Source organism: Antechinus flavipes, chromosome 1 (assembly GCF_016432865.1).
Source record: "Antechinus flavipes isolate AdamAnt ecotype Samford, QLD, Australia chromosome 1, AdamAnt_v2, whole genome shotgun sequence".
Taxonomy (NCBI): Eukaryota; Metazoa; Chordata; class Mammalia; order Dasyuromorphia; family Dasyuridae; genus Antechinus; species Antechinus flavipes.
The window spans coordinates 588,901,457-588,917,018 of NC_067398.1; the positions used below are offsets into that span (position 1 = coordinate 588,901,457).

The 15,562-nt window shown below is 33.1% G+C and overlaps 1 protein-coding gene across 3 annotated transcripts in view; it reads right to left on the reverse strand.

Moving 5' to 3' along the window:
* Window positions 1-1,684: 1,684 nt before the first annotated feature.
* The window catches only part of AZIN1 (antizyme inhibitor 1), a 35,673-nt gene continuing 21,795 nt past the window's right edge, over window positions 1,685-15,562 (reverse strand). For 2 of the 3 annotated variants that reach the window (XM_051970957.1, XM_051970956.1), the window contains 7 exons: window positions 14,394-14,528; window positions 12,530-12,611; window positions 11,747-11,821; window positions 9,961-10,120; window positions 8,973-9,088; window positions 8,513-8,727; window positions 1,685-6,943 (listed from right to left, as the gene is read on the reverse strand). In XM_051970957.1, the coding sequence (XP_051826917.1) occupies window positions 6,829-6,943; window positions 8,513-8,727; window positions 8,973-9,088; window positions 9,961-10,120; window positions 11,747-11,821; window positions 12,530-12,611; window positions 14,394-14,528 (898 nt within the window). In that variant the 3' untranslated portion in view covers window positions 1,685-6,828. The remainder of the gene's footprint in view (window positions 6,944-8,512; window positions 8,728-8,972; window positions 9,089-9,960; window positions 10,121-11,746; window positions 11,822-12,529; window positions 12,612-14,393; window positions 14,529-15,562) is intronic. The other variant, XM_051970958.1, reaches the window with a different exon arrangement.

The window sequence follows — 15,562 nt, forward strand, 5'->3', positions numbered from 1 at the left end:
CTCTATCTGGGGCACATATTAGCAAGATGGAAGACTCAAAGCATTTTTTCTAACCTCTTAAATCTTTTCAAATTAAGATTTTGTGCAAGAGATAAATTTCTGAGCCAGCCCAGAGAAAAGAGGGAATAAGCATGTTATATAGCACTCCACTAGGTCTCAAATAAGTAAATAAGCATTAAGAACACATTATATGTAAGGGACTATGGTAAGCTCTTTACAATTACTTCCTTTAATCCTTACAATTTGGGAAGTAGGTACTATCTATTAAGACTTTCATTTTACAACTGAGGAAAATCACATAGGTTATGTATGTGACTTGTCCAAGATCATACATCTATTAAATGTTGGAAGCTTTATTTGAATTCTATCTTCCTGATTCTAAGGACCAGTGCTGAAGTCCAATGTGCCACCTAGATACCTTAAGAGGAATGGCATCTAGCTGTGTAGGCAGTTCAATCACGTGGAGCAGAAACTGAGGCTGGTGAAAATGTGAATCTGCTCAGCATGAGCAGAAAAGATGAAAAGATGAAACAGTTCTAAGAACTGAGAAAACCACCATCAAGAGAAAGGAATCAAAACGACTAATGGGGAAAGAGAAAAATTCAATTAAAGACACTGAGCATGGGTAGATAAAAACCAAGGAAGATAATAGAAGGGAACAAAGTCTCCAGGTAAGTTAAATGAATTCAACCATCTGTGAATAAACACTGCAAGAAAAGGAAAATAAATCAGCTCCTGAAGGGTACAAGATACTTCCCAAGCAAGCACAGAAATACGGCAGGATATTCCCAACTAATTTGCAGAGAAGCAAAAAGCAACAAAGTAACAAGAAAACATCTCTTTAAAAGCAAGATCCATTTATCTCAAAGAAAAACTAAGTTCACAATAAACTCTAAATAGTCAGATCTAGATATATGAAAGATTATATTAAAAACAAATTAGATAAATATTTCCTTTGAAATCATTGAATAGTTTGACCTATAAAGGACAGACAAGGTTCACAAGCGATAAAATGGACAGGTTTTTAGTTAAATCTCTCCGATTTTCTCTAAACTGTTTAAGATAATCAGATTCATAAGAACTGATGCCCAATTGCTAAATGATCAAGGACTAGGAATTAGCAGTTCTCAATAGAAATTTGTCAAAATAGCATCAAGGAGGAAAAAAATTGCTCTACATCATTATGAAATGCAAATTAAAACAACTCTGAGGTCCCATCAAAATCTGAGGTACCCAACAGATGGTAAAGATGACAAAGAAAAAAATGGCAAATGTTGGAAGTTTTGCAAAAAGAGGCTTACTAATGTGCTGCTGGTTGAGTTAGGAATTTGTCTAGCCATTCTGAAAAACAATTTAGAACCATGATAAAAAATTAAACTGTATACCATTTGACTCGGGCTTTACCATGTAAGACACCTATTCCTCAGAGATATTATGGTATCATTAATTAGAGAATAATTTAATAAAATGTCTTATACCAATATAAAAAACTAAAAGCTTCAAAGAAAAAAGTGAATTAAGATGAAATAAGCAGAACACCAAAACAACGTACATAAAATGACACTGTAAAGACAGACTTTGAAAGATCTACAATAATGACCAACTATGAATCCAGAAGATTAATTAAAGTCTATACCCATCACCACTTATTAAGGGAAATGGATTCAAAACGCAAAATAACACATTTTAAGATATGAACATGGGAGTTTATTTGCTTGGTTCCGTATGCAAATTTGTTACATAGTTTTTAATTCCTTTTCATTTAGGGGATGGGGGAGAAAAAAAATGCTTAAAACAATGTAGTGTTTTTTTCCGCCACACACAATTTCCCACAATGCCATGAGAATCAACCAAAATAAAATTGAAAAAGAACAAGATATTTACCCTACAGAAGACTCAGTTGGAACACCAATAGCATTCAAATATTCAGGAAAAGGATTTAAAAAAAAGATGATTTTAGTGGAATGGATTATAAGAGATAAGGTTTTTCAGCACTGGAGGTCTTTTTGAGTTTTTCAGGCATAAATTCAGACAAAACTATCTTTGAGGAGACTGCTCTTCCAAATGGGAATATAGAATTCTTCATTTAGAAAAAAATTTATTTCTTACTCTGGAAAATGCCTTATTTGGCATTAGTATATGCTAAAAGGCCTTTGTAAAAACTAATTTTAAAGGGATACTGCATTTTCACATAGCTCTTTTTTGGCAGTTAGGTACCCTATAAATGAAACTTAAGAGGCTCACTCTTAATTTTAGGTGACTACTTGCAGAAACACAAAGCTAAGCTAAAATGGATGCCTTATACTTCAAATAAGGAAATTGAGGTCCACTTAAGTGACTTGACCATGGTGAAAGATATAGCATCAACAGGAATAATCAGGATTCAAACTGGGCTGGGCTCCTGACAACTTCCAAGTTCAGTGACCTTTCTATTGCACCAATGATCTTGGTTCAACTTTTTCCCATTAAAAAAAAAATCACTTTCTCCCCTGAAGTCTCATTTATTCCATTGTCTTCAGCTTTGGAGGAAGAAATTGCCTCCCCAAATTAGACTAGCTAGGGTATTAGTTGTCCTTGGTTACTAGGTGGCACATACCATTCATTAAGTGCAACCTACATCTAGACATACCCACACACTATGGTAGATGACCTCCACTTTAATCACTTTACAGCAAATTCTAAAATCACATCTTTTCAACATTTCTCTTCTAAACCAAAATACTAGCAAATAAGAGAAAGATTCCCATTTTTTTTTTTAAAGGAACAAGATCTCACATGGGAAATAACCAAACAGGGTCTAAAATATAGCAACTTTTTATACTACGCAGCCAAAGTGCTATAAAGGATATAATGTCTCCAGTTAGAAACTCAGTTGGGCTGTGCTAGTTTAAGAAAAAATGAAAACAAAAAGACCCCAAAATCATAGTTAAGTCCTCAAAAGACTGACAAATACTTCCTATGTCCAGTCAGCAAATTATAGAAATCTATTCTACGACATTTTAACATCATGCAGATCAATACTACCAAGTTTGCATAGCTGACAACTTCATACCCCACTCCCCAGTTACTTAAGACTTCACCCAAAACATTTACCAAGCAGACCATATTAAAAAAAAAAAAAGACCAGACCTATTTTCCTTGACTTCAAGGAATATACTACCAAGATGGAAAATAAGACTCATATATATTAAGGAACAATAGAACAAATAAAAAAATCTAAGAGCCCAAGGAATATTTGAGTTTATTATCTTGGGAGGTAGGGGCACAGATAAAGTGTGAATGAAAAACATTTGAAAGAGGATAGTAATTTTGGAAGGCTGAGATGAAGAGAGCACATATTTCAGGAATTAAGAAAAATTTCCTTGTAATATTCCTTAAGGTTGTAGATTTATTGCGGCAGTCCTTAAAAGCCAGATTAGGCAGTTTGCATTTCACTCCAGAAGCAATGAACAATACTTTTGAGAAGGGGTTTGCCATGGAGTTACCTCCTCCCCCCCAAAAACACCAAATTTCTGGAAAGATGTGGTATCATAAGCAAACTAGTTTTGGGGAACAGAGGCAAAATAATTTTGGTTATATCATTTGAGGTATTAGAAGCATATTCTAAGTGAAAATGGTCAGGAGAGAATTGGAAATTCAGATTGAAGATCAAATCGTAAAGAGCTGAAATATACAAATTTGGAACCAGTTATAGTTGAATTCATGAGTGTAAAAGAGTGACAAGAGACAAGATCTTTAAAAAAAAACATACTATGTTTAGGGATCAAAAGAAGAACAAAAAGCCAGAAGTAGGATAAAGAACTCTGGCGTCAAGAAAAGAATGAGAACACTAATAAGTAGTAAAGGAATTTAAGACTGAAAAAAGTAATCAAGCTGAGCAACTTAGCAAATGTAGAAGGGTTGAACTGGAAAGGGTCTGCAGCAGTGTCCTTACTGACCAAACTATTAAGCATGCTTTAAATGAGTATCCCAAATGCTTATCTGAAGAAATTAAAAGGCCTCAGTTTGAAGGTACAGAAAAAATGATTCACCCAAACCATGCAAACTAATTTTTTCTAATCAATTTGCAGCAACAATTAAATTTTGAAGTCTTGAAATACTTTCTTTTGCTTATAGACTTTTTGCTTCTAAGTTTAAGGGGAAATCACATTGAAGAATAGGATTTCATCTTTTAACACACATGTACTCAACAAATGTCAGTTGTTACTCTTATTTGCAATTATATAGTATTTAAGTACTTTAGAAATCTACTATTTTAACCCTAGTTGCAACACCCACATAGAGCAAGCGATGGGAAATCAACAAAATACTTTTCAATATGCATGTGGTGACAACTTATGTGTGGCCCTAGGAAATCTCTAAATTATTGCACGCAGGATTTTATTTGATTATTTTCAAAACATTCATTTTTTTTTCTTCTGATCTTAAAGTACTCTGTCAGCTTAAACTAGTCATATCTCTTTAAATAACAAATGAATAAGAATGCTAATTGCATCATAAGAAAACATTCTGGAAGAAGGCTTAGAAATTAACATACCAAGACTGATAGTTTAAAACTTCAACTTCACATTAAAAAGCATTAGGATTTAAAAGCGACTGGAAAAAAAAAAAAAAAAACTTTAGAGTGTGTATTTAGAATCACACACAGGTTACCTTTACAGTTCAATTTACTATATAGAAATCATGTTTTTATATTCAGTTAAATTTTGGATTGATTACACAATATTGTAAACAGAAAGGATAGTAACATTAATTCAGTACTTTTTAGCATATCAAATTGAAATACATAGGTTCAAAACTTCAATTTTTATGGCAAACAGTCTTCAAATACAATACAGACATCTCCTGAAGTTACTACCATATCATTTACAAAGGTGATACAGCTCTGAGCTGTTTTCATTTTCACATAAAACAATCTTCTGCAGACTTCACAGCAAAATTGATAGGCTGTGAAATTTAGAAGCTATCATAAGTGATCAATAAGCTCAAAGTTGCAAAAGTTTGGAATTTTTGGGCCACAATCAAGCATGACATGTAAAGGAGGTAGGGAAGCAATTCCTCCATCTCTCCGAGTTCCAAGGATATTGCATGGTAAGTTTAGAATTTTAGAATTTTGCATAAAACCCTACATTTAGCCTTGGCCAGACCCACAAATACAACTAAGATGACACACCAGCATGCTAGGATCCTAAATTTTAGTAGCCCCAATATTAAGTTCAAATAGGCATTCATTAAATCACAAAATATCAAGCAATGAGTGCACCCTATTGGTTTCAAAGGTTGAAATTTTGAGAGAAACATGATCAATTTCTTTCTGCTTTGAATTCAGCACACATGTAAAAAACCAGCTCTGTATTAAATATTCCTAACTCAAAAACACAGGTTAGAATTTTCTGTCAATTGGCACCAATGTGAAGTTATATTTCCACTTGGGAGGCAGAAATTCCACACCTGAGCAAAAGCTAAGTTAGGAACAATGATCCTTATTTCATTACTATTTCAATTCTGAAAGCTAAAATTATTAATAACATTAGCAATGAACATTACAAATCCTGACTAAACACTGTCAGGCTAAGGATAAACAAACAAAAATCCCAACCAAATTAGTACAAGAATTAAAAAAATAATGCTAACTGAACTCAAAGTAACAAAGAATTAAGAGAACAGCTTAAAATTTCTTTTTTCTAATTATCAAGGATTGAAAAACTTAATAGTGTGCTTTCCTGCAATTAAAAAATTTAAATATCCAGTGCAAAAGAGCATCAAGGTTTTTGAAGATGGATATAGCCCTTCTTTTTACTGATATGCGTAACTATTTGCAATTTATCCCCCCATCTATTCTGTTATTTAGCATAAATTACCATTTCAGCCAATAAACTTGTAATTTTATGTCTAAAATACTACATGCATTGTATCTATATACAGATGTCTATTTATTACTGTTGGGCTTGCAGGTTTTTTAACATTTTTGGTGTTAGAATTGTTAAAAGAAAACATACTATGTTTAATAAACATTGCAAACTACATGTCAACTTTCCAGTAAAGAATCTGAAATTCACAATGATTTATCAAACTTATTTTACTTAAATTATTGAAAACTTAAATAATTGAAAAAAATTAAAGTACTGCCAAACTAAACTTGAAATAATGGGCTAAAGAAAAATAACTTTCAAAACAGTCATATACACATCTATTTCAAAACTACCTTTGCTAACTAGCCCCTTTCCCAAAGTTTTAGCCTGAAAAAACAGTAAAATCTACACAAAATTTTATTGCAATCATACAAGGGTTACGTCAGGTCAAATACAACAAATACTATGATGCAATTTTACATTTATTAAACTACAGTTCAAAGCACAAATTTACACATTCTAAATACACTAAACATATCTAAATGAAGTCACACTGGTCTTCCACTGACATTTGATATATCTGGGCGAAAGACAATAACTTTACAAGACTTTCTAACAGGAATCCTTAGTATAAAAACTGTGTACTTGTATGTAAACGGTTTATAATGGGGAACCCAAGTGATGGGCTTCCATCTCCACTAAGTCATCCATTTTGTTGCATATTTTATTTTAAACGCTTAGGGGTTGGACAACTGGTAAGTTTAAATCTGGACACATTATCTAATTCCCACCTCACCCCAAAGAATTGTAGTTGTAAGCTGGTTTTGCCTGGTCCCAATTAGCTATTATTACTAATTTCTTTCAAGTTTTGGAGAGTGAATAGTTAAGATTGTTCAATTTTTCTTCCACACTGGAATGTTGACCAGACAAGCTTAACTTGCAACTTCAGGTCTAAAAGGAAGCGTTAATGCCTGTTTTAAGCTTCAGTGGAAAAGGTGCTGTCGTCTTGGCTCAGCTGAATGCAAGAAGGCACAAAGAAGAAGTTCTTCATCATTGTGTCGGAAGTAATTCCAGCATCTTGCATTTCATACCTATATCATTGAAAAGAAAATAGTCAAAATTACCTTTTGCTGAAATCATCAGCTGGCACAAATCAGTTAAAGATAATAATACAGTTGTTATATTAGTGTTTAATAAATATTTGTTAAACTGTGGGAAAAAAGTAATAACTTAAAAATTACTATATATGAAAAGATATAAAATGGCTTATTCTAACGTCCTGCAGGTAACAAACTCAGGAATTCCTGACTGATGCTTCCCTCTACCTTACCCTCAGTAGGGGTGGGGGAAAAAAACCAAAGCTTTTCATTGTTCATGTTAGTTATTTATTTAAGTACCAGGCACTGTACTATAAGGACTAAACTAAAAGATAAAAAGTTTAAAGACAACATTTGCTCCCAAAAAGGTCACAATCTAATAATGGGGAAGACAAGAAGCAAACAATTATATATGAATAATTACTTACAAGATAAATAGCGGGAAGGTACTAAAATTAAGAAGGCCTGGGAAAAGCATTCTGTAGAAGATAGTATTTTAGCTGGGTAGTGGAAGGATCCCAGGTATGTTGAATGTTGAATAGCTACTGAAAAGGTCCAGAGCTGAGAGATGAAATATCTTGTGTAAGGAATGGAAAGGAAATCTATCATGTCAATAGACTGAATAAGATGTGGAAAAGAAAGGGAGGGAGAGAAGATGGGATAAGAAGAATGAAAAAAGTTATGAAGACAGTTGAAAACCAAGCACAGCATTTTACATTTGATCCTGGATAGGAAGTGACAGGAAGCCATTAGGATGGATGGATGGACGAATGGATCTGAGAGGGGGAGAGAGTGGAGGAGGAAGGGAGAGAGAACACTATGCTACGGGAAAAGCAGTTTGGTGACTAAATGGAGGAGGATGGACTAGGAGACACAGCAAAAAAAAAAAAAATCAGTAGGATAGTCCAAGCATACGATAAAGGGCCTTTGCCAGCATTAGAACACATAAAAGAGATTAACATGAAGATAAAATTGGTAGGTATTGACAAGAGATTGAATGAAGAGTCACAGCACTTAGGTTGCCAAGTCTGGGACAACAGTGGTACTCTTGACAGTAATAGAGAAGTTTGAAAGGGAAAAAGGGTCTAGGAAAAAAGACAGTAAATTCAGTTTTAGACATGCTGAATTTAAGGTATCTACTGAACATTTGGTTTTAGATGTGAGTCTAGAGGTGCATATCATTAATTAAATCCATGGGAGCTGGTGAGATCACCAAGAATTGCCAGCAAGTAAGGAACAGATACAGAGATAACAGAGATTCAGGAGGAGTGCCACAAAAGCCCAAGGAGAATGGGTGGCTGACCTTGTGAAAGGTGGCACAGAGGTCAATAAAGATAAAGAAATCGTTAGTAACTTTGGAGATGGCAATTTTGGACAAATGATGACACTGAAAGCCAGACAATAAATAATTAAAAATGAGAGAGAAGGAAATGGAGAATTTAGCTAGAAAGGGTAGAAGAGATAAAAGAACAGAAAAATACATAATTAAGATGGATCACCAAATCAAACTCCAAATCTGTTACCCAGCTTAAAAAACAAACCAACAAAAAAATCACATCTTACCAATCACTGAATGACATCATGTAATAAATAGTTGGCCTCTGAAAATCATTAAAAGCAGATGGCTCATGGAGAGTATCTGCTCCCATATTATCAAAGATCAGCCAATCTCCCACATTCAGCTCAGGAAGAAGACAGTTTTCCACAATTTGATCAAGCTCATCACAGGATGGACCCCAAAGGCTGCTTGTAAACAGAGGCGCATCTTTCTTGTATTTCTATAAGTAAAAAAAAAAAGTTTTAAGTACCTCTTCAGAAAATCCTAAGATTTCTGCCCATCTCCTACTATTTTCCTCCCTCCAATTCTCCAAACATACTAAAACAAAGTTTTGAAGAGCAGACATACTTCTTTATTCTTGGTATCCTCCCCCTTTCTTTATTCCTCTAATGTAAAACACCATCTAATTTTTTTTTTTTTTATGTGTATCTAATAAGTATTTGATAAAAGGCTGAATGTTCTTACCTTGTGAACCTCTGGGATGGTATTCAAGTTCTCAGACAATTTACTTGCAAAAGAACCATAAACACCATCATTCATGTAATACATAAAGGCTGGTTCATTACTCCCGGTTTTTCCTACTGAAAGAAAAGGTTATAGTAATTTGAATCTTAGGATAATGACTAAAAAAGTCTAAGTTATATTTAGAACACAAGTTGTAGAATCAAAAAGTTATTTCTCAACTTTATCAAAATGATTTGCTGAAAGAAAAAAAAAAAGCCAACTCACAATAATGCTTATCAAAATTGTTCACAGAATCTTAACTACCTACTACACATCACAAATTACCTACACCAAAATAGCCTTTGGTAATCATATAACACAATTTTAAGAAATGAGATAAGCATAGTACAGCAGAACATTCCCTTAAGTGGCTCTCTCTTTGGAATATAATTAGAAGGCAAAGAACCTTATCTATGGAACACAAATATTTTATGATAAGGAAATAAAAAATAGCATTTTTAAAAATTTTAGATTTGATTTTGGGGTATGAGGCAATTGGGTTTAAGTGACTTGCCCAAGGTCACACAGCTAGTGAGTGTTAAGTGTCTGAGGCCACATTTGAACTAGGGTCCTCCTGACTTCAAGGCTGGTACGCTATCCACTGCATCATCTAGCTGCCCCTAATTTTTTTATTTTAAATCTGTAAAAGTGACAAGTAACCTTTATGTACCAGACAAGATTTTTGATGTTTTGAAGGTTTAATATTAGGACGCTATTATTATTTTAGACATATAAACCTCAAGAGACTCACAACTGTCCCTTAACACATAAGAAAAAAGAAGTACAGATAGACCGATAGACATCTGTGCTAGTATTTGTTAGCAGGTTTTTAATCTTTGATATAATACTGAATCAATATGTACAGGGAGAAGTTAATCCCAGGCAATGAACTAAGATTAGTTTCCCAAAAGAAAATTTTATTTTACTTCAAAATGTTCAAAATTATTACCTCCAGAGGAAACATCATTTTCAACAGCTTTCTTTGCAATGATATTAACTGCTAAAGTGAATGCAGAAGATACATAGTAGCTTCCAGGTTCTGAAATGACCTTAATGCCAGATCCTTCAGGAAAGTAGACATCCAACAATGGGCTGATGACATGATTAACCTATGGAATTATAAAGTTCTAGACAATTAAACATAATAAACAAAGAATTCATTTATGACTTGACTTAGCTTAAATCAGTCCCAAAAATTACAAGTCAAAAACCCATTTGGTTCTCAAAGCAATATGGATTGTTTAACCAATCATAATCCCCACAGGAACCTAGCTACATTTTCAAGTTATAAAAACAACAAAAAAGACAATAATAAATTTATAGAGATTATAATCTGCGTGCATTATCATTGAAAAAAGACACCATTAACCATGATCTCTCTCTCAAAGTTTAAAAATTACACTATAGTTTCAAATGTAGTTATTCCTCCTTTGACACAAAACAGCAATCAAATTTTTAAAAAGGGAAATAGACAATTTGTTCAAAGACAAAATTTACTATTCAGCTTATATTGGTAACAAATTTAAGACTTGAAATTTTCCTAAACCCATCTGTCAGTGATTGCAGATTACAGCCTGGAAGATCTTATCTATTCTGTACTTATGATTAATAAGGCATGTCATATATCAGTAAGATTAAATCAGGGACCAACCATGTACCAAAAGACACTGTACTAAGTGACAGAGAAAACAATATAGCTTGGTCTTTGCCCTCAAGGAGCTTATACCAATTTACTATGTAAATATTAAGTACATACCCAACACATACAAAGTAATTGGGGGTTGAGGGAGGGATCAGGAAAGGCTTCATAGAGCCAAGTTTTGGGGAAAAACAAAACAAAAAAACTAGAAATTAAGAAATCAGAGGTGAAAAGAGGATGTACAGGGGGAAAAAAACAGTAGAAAAGGTATAGGAAAGATTAGATTTTTGAGTCTGAGGACTAGAAAGATGGTCAGTCCAACTGGACTGCAGAATGTAGTGGAAACCATATATATATATAATAAAACTTAAAAAGGTAGCATAATGGATAGTTCCAGGCCTCCTTTAATCAAAAATATTCCATCTTTTGAGTTCAAATTTAGCTGCATAAGCCTTGGAGATTAATCAAAAGAATACTGAAATAATCAAAAATAGAGGCAAACAAGAGTTCCCAACAAGGGTCACTGCTCTGCAAAAAGAGGAAGGGAGATAAATAAAAGATGCCATGGCCTTTGGCAAATTGGACAACTGATGGATATGGTTTAAGAGAGAACAAGGAATTGAAAATGATGGGGAATTTGGCTAAATTGTATCTAAAATGGAGTTTAGACATTATTAAATTATTATATTATTAATTTAATGAGAATAAAAGGCTTTTCCATGTATCGTTAAAATTTCAAAAGAATTCCCCCACCGCCCCGCTCATTTTGGAAACAGTAACAGGCTCAAGACAAGGTAAATTGCGAGTACAAAAGAATAAGGGACAGACCTAAGAAACTAGATTCTTTTGAACTTTCTTCCTTCATAAGCCTAAAATGATTTACTAGACATGATTCTTGAAGACTACTCAATTTCTAAAATTCTTTCTAAAGGTACTAGTAACTACACTGAAGATGCTATGTTAAAAGTCAAACTGAAATATAATGAGACATCCTATAGAAAAATCTGCTCTGCTCATGTTCATTTAAAAACTTTTGAGAGGGGCAAATGATGATTAAACAGATTAAATGAAAATTATGAATCACTTAAAACTTTACCTCTTGTAACTGAAATTCACTACCCGTGAAGCCTCCGCCAATGTCCAATATGGTCATCTTAAAGCCAAATTCTCCCTAAAGAACAATGAGTACATTTAGAAAAGCTTAACAAAATGCAGACTTAAATCTATCTTAAAATAATTCCAATTTGAAATTCAGCCGAAATATTAAAAAAGCAACTAAATTCTATGAAAAGAACACTATATTTGAAATGTAAGGACCTGATTCATATCCTATCTGCCACTTAGCTATGTAACTTTTTACTTTCAATCTCTGTAGGGTTTAGTTCCTCCAACTGCAAAATGAGACTAGAGACCCTAAGACCCCATTTGGTTCTAAATCCCATGAATTATAACCTTTAATAATAGTTACCCTTTTGTTTATAGAATACCATCAGTTCCTTAATTACACTAATGGAGAAAGCTAAAACAACAAGAAAAATTTTAAATCCTAATTCTTCTTAGTTGTTACATGCCTATCATCCTGGATACTGTCTTTCACTGCATACATAAACAAGTACAATGATATGCTTGCTATCTCCATAACCCTATAGCAAAAAACCAATCTCTGAAAGCAGATACCACACTGCTTCCCTATTAATAATGAGCTGATTCTTATAACACTACCTTTTAAAAAACCCAAAGACACAGATTACTGATGGAAAATTTAAAATTGTGTTATTTAAGGAGCTAAATAAGAATACAAGGAAAGTAATATTTTGAAGTTCAAGTCCACACATAACACTTAAGAAAGCCACAAGTATAGTAAACTATAAGAACTTACAGCCATGTCAAACACACATCGAGCATCAGATAAAGCATGAATATACACTTGAGGTTCTTTGCAAGAGCTTGAAACATGAAACCTGAAAGATTAAGACAGGATAAAAAAAATTTTTAAGTACCATTAAAAGGTTTCTAATATCCTTAAATTCACTTCACTACACAAAAGTACAATTCTATCCCACAATACATGTGTATGCAATTTGACACACAAAAAATTATAATCAAAGGTATTAAAAACAATTGTTATAAGCAATAGTCAAGTATTTAAAATTTAACAAGACACATACAATTGTTTCTTTTTAGGCTTTAGTAAGAATTTTCTTAACATGAGAACATATATTCAGCCAAATACAAATAATTCAATGAGAAACATATTAGGCAAAACAAGTTATATGGGGCAGTTAATTCCATACGAGAAAAAAAGTAAACCTGATCCAATATGGTTAGAAAGAATAAAGAGATGAACTTTGGCTTTAAAGATGTTAGGCCTCAAATGTTAGCTCTGAGATTTCAGAGGCTACGTTAAGAAATGTTCAAGACAATGTCATGTCATACTTCTATAATGTGCTAATTGAGTAACCCCGCCCCCCCAGTCTAAATTTTAAAAGGTAATTTAAAAAAACTATTTTTGGATTGTCCTTTTGAAGTAAAAGTTAAGCAAACAATTAGTTATAGAAATAATGGATCTAAAATTGGAAGACCTTAAAAATCAGATTTTAAAAAACACATACTCAAGAAAGCTTGTGACCTGGTCCAAGGTCACACAGGTAACAATGTAGTAGAGCTGAATTATGAACCTACATCTGGATATGCCTGGTTGACTGTGAATCTGAACTCAATTCCAGTTTCCTTTTCCTGAATTATCACGTTGCCTTGCCTATAAAATACTGATTAAAAGTGCAAAATCAAGTCTCTGCTTTAAACCCCTGTCAATATTTAGCTGTGTGGGTCACTTAACACAGCTCTTAATTTTTCTGGGCCATAGCTTCCTATCTGACAGGATATATCATGGGCTATATACATCAGTTCTATTATGTTTCCTTACAGAAGGCATGGACTCTTAGAACAAAGGAAAAAAAAATGTGGATGGCTAATGAAAAAAATCATACTAAAAAACCTTTTTCATAAAGATCTGGATGATATAGTATTTAATCTAACAACAACTTCTTTCATTAATGTTCATAAGAATTACGTTTAAGTGTAAATACTACATTAAGTTAACTTTCTTAAGTTTATTCATCAGGTAAGAAAAACCATGAAATTTCTATTTTTCTTAGAAATTGATAAAAGAATCAATATTATGCTTTCTCAACTATGTGGTTATGTAACTATGATGAAATAATCTCCCAGCATAACAAAGAAATAGTTTTAAGAATGTTTTCAAAAATATATTTAATAAGATTATTAAAGAAAAAAAAAAAAGATCCTTGAGAAACTTTTTAATACCCACCAGATCAGCTCTGTACTTTTCTACATATCTTAGTGACAAAATACATTTTAAATATAGGTCTTGATTATTCACTATGTAGTGTTTTCTCAAATGGGGATATTTCATAGCCCAGAAAAATCAAGAGCACATTTGTTTATGCATTTATTCCTTTTATTTATATACAATCTTTTTTTAGCTTAAAAGCTTGTTTTCAATCTACTAGTGAAATAAGGGAGATAGAAAGGAGAGTTCAAGCCAGAAACCTCAACAACAGACTTATTCCAAAAACTCCATTCACAAAATACCATAATGGTTATGTACAAAAATCTCAAAGAGAGCTAAAAATACATTTTATACTAATTATAATTTGGAAACTTCTGGGAATCAGCCAAATTATAGTGATTAATAACAGCATAATTTTTAGAAGACTTACTTAACACCAACAATTTGGACGTCAAGTTCCTTAGCACATTCCAAGAGGTGCCTACAATTCTTCAGTGTGGTGCCAAACTTCATGTTACTCTCTTCATCTCCACTAATATCTTCTGTTGCGATGTGTAGTAAGAGCCTAAGAGAAGGGGAAGATGATTGGGGCACAGTTGGTTTACATCATCATCAGCACATGTGAAGCCTGAAGATTGTCAGAAGTGTGTTGATTATGTTTCCAGTGCTCTCTCCCAATCCATCGTCGGTGACTCAAGTGAACCTAATGAAAAACAATCCTGTATAGAGAAAAAACTAGCAATTAGGGCCTAAAACATGGAGCTAACAAGGATGGGAATATGGAAATTCAGCAAGTTTAAGACTCTGTTGTAGCACCAAGAGTCAGTTGGGCTCTGTAATGAAAGACGACGTTACTTTCAAATGAAGTGCGTCAGTCCATAAATTCACCTGCCTAATTTAAAAAGACTAAGTAATGAATAGAAATAGCAGTTTTTTTCAATAAAAACATAAGGCCTTCAAAACAGCCTCCCTTCAAGCAGGAAAAAATATACATATATTTGGGGACCTTTTATCTTAGTATTTTGATATAGGATTAATCTTTAAATTATTACTTAAAATTGTAAACATCTAATATAAGTATTTTTTGTATACTTGATTGCAATTACAATAAAAGTTAATGAGAACTTTAAAAATCAGTTAATTTCCCATTGATTCTTATAATTAAAGATGTGAAAAATGTACTAGAAAATAAATGACAAGTTACTAAGTTAATAAATGACTAATTTGTCATTGACAGATTTGGGGGGGAAGGAGGGGGAGAAGGGAAAGAAGCTTTCTTTCCTAGATAAGAAAGTTCAGATTAATATTAGGTGCTCAGAAAGCAAATAGGATAAAAGAAGCCAATTATTCCCAATTGCATTAAAACAAACCCAGCTATCTTTAAAAAGCACCATCATTTAGTTTGGGCCTGAGAATATAAGAAGATGGACATAATAGGAGGTGTGTCAAAGTAAACAGAAAGAAAATGTGGAAAAAAGCAGCTCTTTTAATTTGCAACAAGGAGAAACAACTTACCTATATTCCATCAGGCTTATCACCTGAGAGAAGACAGGTATGTCAAGTCCCTTACCCTGTGGCTCAACTCAAGAGTGCAGCATC